Raw genomic sequence first — 8,986 nt, 5'->3', positions numbered from 1 at the left:
GTTAGGAGCCCAGATGGACTTCCAATTCGGATAGTGAGGAACCAGCTGTACGAATCACAGTGTAAATCAAATAAATTAATTACTGTTCGAATGCATAACAAGAGTTGTTGGGAGCGATAGGTTATTGAATGATAACTATTTTGCTTGATCTTTTCTGGTGAAATCAAACACTTGCTGAACTTCATCATGATTCATGAGCAGAAGTAGAAACGCCTAAGTTTATTTATTTATTGCTTTTATTCTTCTCTACTCATGCGAAATTCAATTACTAGAAATGTCAATGCATTTTGGTGTTGTTAGGAGCCCAGATGGACTTCCAATTCGGATAGTGAGGAACCAGCTGTACGAATCACAGTGTAAATCAAATAAATTAATTACAGTTCGAATGCATAACAAGAGTTGTTGGGAGCGATAGGTTATTGAATGATAACTATTTTGCTTGATCTTTTTTGTTGAAATCAAACACTTGCTGAACTTCATCATGATTCATGAGCAGAAGTAGAAACGCCTAAGTTTATTTATTTATTTATTTATTTTTTGCTTTTATTCTTCTCTACTCATGTGAAGTTCAATTACTAGAAATGTCAATGCATTTTGGTGTTGTTAGGAGCCCAGATGGACTTCCAATTCGGATAATGAGGAACCAGCTGTACGAATCACAGTGTAAATCAAATAAATTAATTACTGTTCGAATGCATAACGAGAGTTGTTGGGAGTGATAGGTTATTGAATGATAACTATTTTGCTTGATCTTTTCTAGTGAAATCAGACACTTGCTGAACTTCATCATGATTCATGAGCAAAAGTAGAAACACAGATTTAGTAGTGTTATTGTCAACCTATTCACCTTGTCCCCGTTGATTAAGGATTGTTGATTCCACAACTGAGGTCAAGGCTTCAAGGATTGGTACTTCCCTCCCTCGACTTCCCCTAAAAAAGTAATTCTCATTTTATAGAGGCTCCCATTTGTATGATTGATACAATTGCTCTACAGTAATTTATACAAGGGTGGGTAGACCTGAATTAACATAATAGCTCGTTATACTTGCTATGGATCTAGTTGCTCTGGATATCTTAGTAGATCTAGCAATGAATGTAGAATGAGGCAGAAGGATTCCCATGGCCGATCCTTAATTTATGGGGAATAAGGATTAGTTTGTAGTTTTTTATTGTATTCATCATTTAATGAAAATTTTGGTCTTTTAACCTTCCTACACATGGAAGATGTTAGCATGAAGCATCATCTGTGGCTATTCAGTTAGAGGACTCTGTAAAGGAGTCCATGGCTTGTTTTTTATGCAGGAGTAAATTTGCATATGTCATAATTTTCTCTTCTTGCTCAACTTTTAAAATTTGCTTAACTTTTACTGGCTGCAGGGGGAAATATATTGGGATTGGATGAACGGTGCTTCTTCATCTAGTGGCCTGCGAACAGCTTTCTCCTACTGCGTACAGCAAGTTCGAAATTATGACTATCATCATTATCTTTGTCTTCTTGAACTTCCGCCAAACATGAGGAAGGCTGCCTTTGCACTCCGTGCTTTTAATGTTGAAACGGCCAGAGCTATGGATGTTGCTTCCGATCCTAAGATAGGTCTTATGCGCCTGCTATGGTGGAAAGAAGCAATTGACAAGATCTTTTCGAACAAATTAATTGAGCATCCCGTAACTAGGGCACTTGCATCCGTAATATCTGAACACAAAGTAAGCAAGAACTGGCTGAAACGCTCGGTTGAAGCTCGAATTGATGATGCCAATAGAGAGGTTACTGATATTCCTGAAACTTTGGAAGTGTTGGAACGATATGCCGAGGACACTGCTTCGACTATCCTGTACTCAACGCTTCAATCGGGTGGTATAAGGTCCACCTTAGCAGACCATGCTGCATCACATATTGGCAAGGCGAGTGGCCTTTTATTGCTCCTCAAGTCTCTGCCATACCATGCTAGCAAAAACCGTCATTTTCCTTACATACCTGCTGAGGTGGCAGAAAAGCACGGGTTGTTGGTAAATCATAGCGGACAGCAGGAAATTCGTCTGGATTCTCGTGAGGATCTATGCAATGCAGTATTTGAAATGGCATCTGTAGCTAATGCTCATTTGCTGAAAGCTCGGGAATTATGTGGAACAGTTCCAACTGAAGCTTGTCCAGTGCTGTTGCCAGCTGTGCCTGCTGGGGTTATTCTGGACACATTAAAACGTGTTCAGTTTGATGTGTTTGATCCAAGGTTGACACATGGAATTTTAGGGATTCCTCCTTTGTGGTTCCAGTTGAAACTGAAGTGGTATTCATTGAGAGGAAAATACTGATATTTTTTGTTCTGTGAAGATCTGATTCTTGCCTTTTCAAGTTGGTCGGAAATTTCCCATCACATAGTGAATTTAGAAGAATAAGGGCAATGAAAATCATTCCAAATGAGGATAATTTTTCTTGTTGACCTGTAAAAGTTTTCTGGTTCTAGCAGATTACAATAATGAATGTTATTTTAGAGGTGGAACCATAATTGCATTTATAGAGCTAGAGAAAACTATTTTTCTGTACGTTAACGATGAGGATAGTAACATTTCTAAATTTACTTTTAAGCTTCTCTGGAGTCGTATATGGTATCACACTTCCATTATGAGTCACCAGATCTTGAGCAGTGTTCTAAATGTTATCGCCATGCGTGATGCTTGGCCAAAACACCAAGCCATGACTCAGGTCTTGAGCATTGTTCTAAATGGCGTCGCCATGCGTGAAGCTTAGTCGCCTTATTTGGCGGTCAACGGCAATCATTGATCGCTAAGGCACGCCTAAGGCAATCATCGGGCATTATCATCCTTTTTTAAAATTTTTTTTAATTTTGTGTTGTTAAAAAATTGTTAATGGTTGGATTATAGAGGGTTGTGATGATGAGGAGGAGTATGATGGGGGTGAAAAATGATATCTTACAACTTTCGAGAGGTACTAGAAATGCTCAAAATGAAATAAGGGAGCCCGACGAAGAATATTTTGTATCGGAAGATACGGAGAACAAATTAGATGAAGAAGATGATATTGAATTGGAGTATGATAAAAAGTTAAATAAGATTTAAGTTCCTATACTATTTATTTACTATTTTGTATTTAAATAGAAAACTTATCTTTTTGTTGGAAACTTTGAAAAAATGTATTAAGTTCCTGTAAATCTTTTTAAATGTTTAGCAAGTATTATTTTTAATTATTAAATAATTTTTTGATTTATTAAAAATTAAAACAATATTAAAATAAGAAAACGCTTTTTTACACCTAAACCTTATCTAAGCTCACGTGGCCTATAACTTGACCTCAATGCATCGCCAAACAATAAGCCATTTAGAACACTGGTCTTGAGGATGAGAATGTTGCTTCTCAAGTTGGATGCAGTTTTGTTCTAACATAAATAAGTGCTCCACTTCTGTGATGTTATATGACAAATGGTTGATCCCGTTGACTTATTTTGCAGCTTGGTCTTTTATTCATTCCAAGAAATAGCAAATTGAATCTCCAGCAGGTTTAATGTGTAATAAAAACTTCTCTAAGCTTAATAATTTATTCTGCAAGGTTAAGTATTATACTTAAGAGACATTGCAATACATAGTATCTAAAACAGTGAAACTACGATTCAAGAAGAAATCACATATACGGTATACAACATCCATGTATTAAAAGAATAATGAATCCCATTACATTAAAAAGGGTCCGGGAGCATTTCATACAACCGGATCCAAAAATGATTCATATCAACACTCCTAAGCTTACATCTAAAATCTCACAACCACAATCGACTAAGCATAGCCAGGAATCCTAGATGTAATATAATGTAGGCATTGCAAATGAATTTCTCAATCAATATAAGGAAATGAATGCAGATACCAACAGCAAAGTGAAAAATACTTTTGATTCAATGCCCTTGATCGACGTTGCAAAAGATATGTCTTGTGGCCTGAAAGCGATAAAGATGAAAATTAGAAAACATGACCAACTACAAACTAAAAGCGGAGTATAGACAATGAGAGTATGTTTGGTATGCAGTAGTGAATAAGAATGGACAGTATTGAGTAATGTACGTACTTTTGCATTTTGCTTAGTGCACCACAGAAGAGGGCATTGTCTGGCATTGGAAACTCAGTCTTGTTATTGGGCTCTGGATTGACAACCCTAATGTAGGTTTCTTGTCCTCGATACCATGAGTCGAGGTTTTCTGTTCTGATGTTCCAAACTCCAACATTATCCAGGGAGATCAAGATTGCAGTCCATGCCCCGGGAAAAACCTAAACAACACAAGGAAAAGTGAAAATAGTTCCAATATTGTTTGGGAAATCAAGACTTCCCTCTATCTCCCGATGGTTGAAAACATGAAAAACTTAAGTCCTGATGTAAGATACTAAAATTCCTGGTCAAGTAGCATGTTTGAAACCAAATCTTTCCGCAGGGTGGATAGAGCAAAGTAAACTGAGTATCTTGACTTATATGATAGATTAGGCTCCTAAAACAGCAGAATTTATAATATGGTGAATGAAACGTAAAATTCACTAAACATATCATTATTTTCTAAATTGAAATTTCAATTGGCTGATTTTTAGTTCACTGGATAGATCAAATTTCACTACTATGTTGAAAAAAAGTCCAGCAATTAAGTGCCAGAATGAAGCCATTAAAACACTACGAAAATTGTGAGGAAATTAATGTTGATAGCAACAAAATTTCTTCATATGTACCTGTGTTGTGGTGCGAGCAATTCCATCCCACTTATTGTATGTGCCCCGGCTATTCTCTGTCCAGTCACCATAATCCATTCTGTGATTCGATGAGTCAATGTGTAAATAATCAATGACAATTTAAGGACCATATGTACTTCAGATTCTAGATAAGTTGAATTTTAAAAGATCTTACCCAACCACAAAAAAGGCATATCCATTCATGTGATAGGTGTGCACCTTGGTTTCATTATTCTGCAAGATCACTTCCATGAATCCTCTATAAGTACCATTAATGATTGATGTTTCCATCCGAGGTGGTCCTGTAAGTGGCCTAGTCGGAAAATCCAGCTTGTACACTCCCTTCACTTTATATTGGTCTGCAAGCCTGATTGGTGTAGCAGGATTTACAAAGGAAATCCCACTAAGTGTAGTTCGCCGTTTCCCATCAATCATTACAGGTGGCTTGTTTTTCAGCACATACACCTCAGTTACATTAATCGAACCATATCTAAACGAACCTTGAGGGTTTGGGCGAGCACCACTAGCAGACACATTCCATCTGCAATGTGTAAAACACAAAAGACTGACTCCATGAGGAAAAGAGTAAACAAGATTTTAGATTAATAAAAAAGGATATTTAACATGTAGTTTGGAAAGGAAATAATCCTCCATTTATATTCAGAAGATTATTATTAATCAAAATTTGACATTTGTATGCAATATCTACTACTTGTAAATGTTAGAGAATGAATTTTATAATTCATATGGCTAGAATCAGCACATTCAGTAACCACGAAGGTTATTGGTATGACCTAGAGCATGTTTTGCTGCACTTCAAAGATTCTTACAGTAGAAAAATAAACTTTGTTAGTGAAAAATGTAACTTTCAAAATCATGTTCGGCATGATAACTAACTCAAAAGTTTTAAGTACAACCAAACATGCTTTAAACAGTGACAAAAATCATATTTCGTGTTATGCAGTATTGCAATTTAAAAAATTCGTATTTGGTACAATATGTTGAGATTTGTTCAAAAGAAAACACACCTGATAGATCTTGCCTGGTTCATTGAGAAGGTCTTGTCAAATTGATCTTGTGGTGGGTCAGGAAGAGGACCCGACGCCTTCCCTTTTGAGTTTGTATAGTGCAAGATTGCAACGCCAGTGACTCTCTGCCATACTGTTTCATTCACAAATCTTGCACTTGCAACAATGTAGTAGTCACTGCTTGCATTTTGATCCGTGGTTAACAAAAAGGAATATGATTGCCCAACATGAATATCTAAGCTAGTATAGTTTTGTTGTACTGTGTACGAGCCCTCGGCTTCTGCTAAAAGTAGGTTATGGCTCTGAATTCTGAAGTTCAAACTAGTTGATATTCCAACATTGCTCACACGAAGCCGGTAAGTCTTGCCTGCAGTAAACATCATAATGTGAGTTATTCAAATCACGAGAGAGAAATAGATGTTATTACTTTTACTGTATGAAAAGCAATTAACAAAACAAAAATAGAAACACAACATGGATAGTGGTTCACCTCCTACATCTACTTAGTACTATAAATTTTTCACTATAATAAAAATGGAAAATATGAGATTTTTCTCACCGTCTTTTCTCTACAAAATGGCCACCATTGAGGTCTTATACTATTGCGGCAAACGGTCAAGTTTTAAATCAATTTACGAGATTTCAATTTTTATGCTAAAACACCTTCCACATGATGGATACCTCAACTCCAGCACAAACTTTAATTCTCTTGTTACACATTTATTGAGCTCTTTCTTTCTCTCAATTAAAAACAGAGGCCTTGGAATTTCGAAGATGGTTACACAAGAATTATTTCACCATTCACAAATCTTGTCAAATCTCAGTGAAATCAATACCAAAAATACATTATATGACCAATAATAGTAATGTGAATCCCCCCAACAATGGATCTAATTTCTAATTGCACTTCAGGCTCCAAAATTTTTATGATTTAATTTGCATTTTCTTGGACAACAAAGAGAATATCTTGATGGGGGGAGACAATCTCAAATTCCTATACGACCTAATATATCTGACAAGCTACACTATACATCAACTCAAATGCATCTTCCTCTCCAAAACTTTGAAAAGGTACACAATATTATGAGACTAGGAATTGCATCTGTCTCAAACATATAAGTGAAAAAAAGTCAATAACTTCACGTAATGATGTAAATATGTAAAATAGGTTATTTTTATTAAACATAGATACGACTTGTTGATCATCAGTCACCTGGTTCAACTGTAATCGTTTCATAGTCTATGCCATCGGGAACAAGAGTATCATTGTATCTAAAAGGTCCTTTCCCATTAATTATAACACCATCAGGCATGCCAAGATCTTTCCCAGCATTAAGGGTTTTCCTCAAAGCCTAGAAATGATCAGAAAATCAGTCACTAGACATATATTAAGAGATAAACTTCCTAAATTTCAACAGACATAAGACTGATAAATCATCAATCACTAACCGTGTGATTTTGGGTATACCAATCACCAATCAAAATTGTGATATCCCCATAAGGTGTATCAAAAGGAATCGGAATAATAGGCCTGTTATTGATAATGAAGGTGCCAAAACCACCTGATGCTCGTTGAAAATGGAGTGAAGGGAAGTAGAAAAAGCTCCCAATCTGATCCTTAACCTGAAATTGGTAAGTCCAATTCCACTTGGAAGGAATGGGACAGTTTGTGCCAAGCACCCCATCTTGCCAAGAAGTCCTCCTCTGTTGTACACCGGACCTGACCCACGATAAACAAACACACATCTTTATCAAAAGTATATAAGGTACTAAAAATTTCAAGAAAATTCAAATGAAACTCTACCAATGCATTAGGAGATCTTCATCTAATTTGTTCCTCACATTGACAACAACATTGTTGTTAGTGGTCGCATTAATGGTCGGACCTGGAAACTTGCCATTGATGGCAATAACCTGCAATGTGTAGCAAAGCAGTTCAACGATCTTTAATCCTCAAGAACATGTTTGGAAAACAGCTAATATGTTATAAGTGCGAACAGGGTTCGATACTCATAATTGAGCATAATCCGAGAGAACTGGAATCGACTATATAATGAACAATATTTTAACTTATTCATGTTCCTTAATGTCCTTTTCTATCCACTCCCACTACCAAACATGCCATTATAGTTAATCAACGGTACACCAAACCCAATTTCCTAGATCTGATGCTACCGACCAAAATTTTCAGAAATCTAAAGCCATCCCATAAAATTTAAGCAAATTTAAAGCAGACCCACTTCTGTAGATGTTATAAAATCAACAAATTCCACGTAAAAAGAGTGAAGAGTGTAGATTTAGAGAAAATCAGAAAGAGATCTAGAAAAACCAGACCTGCTGGGGAACACCAAGAGGAGAAGCAGTAATATATGAGACCTCAAAATTATAGTTCACAAACGGATCTTCAGCAAATGTTAAGCCCAGAAGCAAGCAAATGTGGATAACCAAGGGTGAAAAAATGCTAAATGAAGCCATGAATTCAGTTCAAGTTTGCTCTTTGAAAGTAACCGTTGTAATCCAAAAACAGCCCACTTTTCCTTGCTTTTTCTGTGCGTTTACATTATCTGTTGGAGAAAGAAACTGGCAAAGGAGAGTAAAAAGAGTGTATTGAGCGTGTTCAAAAAGGCTGAGAAACGGCTCTATTGGGGTATACAGTTTTCAAGTGTGGGGTTAGCTGAGAGAGAATAAGGTTAATTTATGCATGGTTGGAGGGGTTTTGCTAAGCTTTTTGTGTGCGTGTGGCGGAGAGAGAGTGACAGCCAATGGCCAGTTCAGACATATATACACTTGGTACACGCCTATTCCTTGTATTGATGAACAATGTTGTCTGTCTCCACCTTACTCCATAAATTACAGGGAAATTCTAGCTGTTATCCTCAACTTTTGATAAGTGTTGCATTTAAGTCTCTAACTTTTGGACTAAATTGTCATATTTGCAAATAATTAGGGCGAGTTTGGTTTGCATTTCTGTTTTCGGTGTTGAATTCATGTTCTATTTTCTATTTTGAAGGATTATTTTAAAATTACAAAAAATTATTTGATTTGTCATTTTAAAAAACTGTTTCTGAAAACAAAAAATAGACACGCATTTGATTTAAAAACTTTAAAAATAGTTTTATGACATTTTGGAGACGCATGGGAAGAGAGAGATAGGGAGACGGAGATGAGTATTTGTATTTAGGTGAGCTTTGTGTGATTTTATTAAGTATTTTAATTTGAAAAATTTTTAAGCTCATTTT

General features: G+C 36.1%; 2 protein-coding genes across 5 annotated transcripts; one reads left to right on the top strand and one right to left on the bottom strand.

The window, feature by feature from the left end:
* The first annotated feature begins 6 nt into the window (after nucleotides 1–6).
* On the top strand, nucleotides 7–2,541 carry LOC111388252 (NADH dehydrogenase (ubiquinone) complex I, assembly factor 6-like). 4 transcript variants are annotated; one of them, XM_023012940.1, is made up of 2 exons: nucleotides 7–649; nucleotides 761–2,541. In XM_023012940.1, the coding sequence occupies exon 2, from the start codon at nucleotides 1,399–1,401 to the stop codon at nucleotides 2,308–2,310; it is 912 nt and encodes a 303-aa protein (XP_022868708.1). In that variant the 5' UTR covers nucleotides 7–649; nucleotides 761–1,398; the 3' UTR covers nucleotides 2,311–2,541. The 4 variants fall into 4 exon arrangements, with proteins under 4 accessions (XP_022868708.1, XP_022868707.1, XP_022868706.1 ...); XM_023012939.1 differs by having other exon boundaries at nucleotides 7–663; XM_023012938.1 differs by having other exon boundaries at nucleotides 7–907; nucleotides 1,378–2,541.
* Nucleotides 2,542–3,617: 1,076 nt separating this feature from the next.
* Nucleotides 3,618–8,494, bottom strand: LOC111388250 (monocopper oxidase-like protein SKU5). Its single transcript, XM_023012933.1, has 9 exons — nucleotides 8,082–8,494; nucleotides 7,552–7,661; nucleotides 7,197–7,467; nucleotides 6,961–7,099; nucleotides 5,748–6,114; nucleotides 4,895–5,260; nucleotides 4,720–4,798; nucleotides 4,073–4,272; nucleotides 3,618–3,944 (listed from the first exon to the last, which is right to left on the bottom strand). Exons 1-9 carry the CDS (start codon nucleotides 8,220–8,222, stop codon nucleotides 3,848–3,850), a joined length of 1,770 nt encoding a protein of 589 aa, XP_022868701.1. The 5' UTR covers nucleotides 8,223–8,494; the 3' UTR covers nucleotides 3,618–3,847.
* Between the last annotated feature and the right edge of the window lie 492 nt (nucleotides 8,495–8,986).

Source organism: Olea europaea, unplaced genomic scaffold, assembly GCF_002742605.1.
Source record: "Olea europaea var. sylvestris unplaced genomic scaffold, O_europaea_v1 scaffold4777, whole genome shotgun sequence".
Taxonomy (NCBI): Eukaryota; Viridiplantae; Streptophyta; class Magnoliopsida; order Lamiales; family Oleaceae; genus Olea; species Olea europaea.
This window is presented reverse-complemented; position numbering and strand designations above follow the sequence as displayed.

What these genes read in the sequence shown, in the direction of transcription:
- LOC111388252 (XM_023012940.1), top strand. Translation starts at nt 1,399, where the DNA reads ATGAACGGTGCTTCTTCATCTAGTGGCCTGCGAACAGCTTTCTCCTAC.
- LOC111388250 (XM_023012933.1), bottom strand. Translation starts at nt 8,222, where the DNA reads ATGGCTTCATTTAGCATTTTTTCACCCTTGGTTATCCACATTTGCTTG. An exon ending in TTGCTCGCACCACAACACAG is followed by an intron (nt 4,273 to 4,719) that starts GTACATATGAAG and finishes TGTGTTGTTTAG; the next exon opens with GTTTTTCCCGGGGCATGGAC. An exon ending in GCACTAAGCAAAATGCAAAA is followed by an intron (nt 3,945 to 4,072) that starts GTACGTACATTA and finishes TATCGCTTTCAG; the next exon opens with GCCACAAGACATATCTTTTG.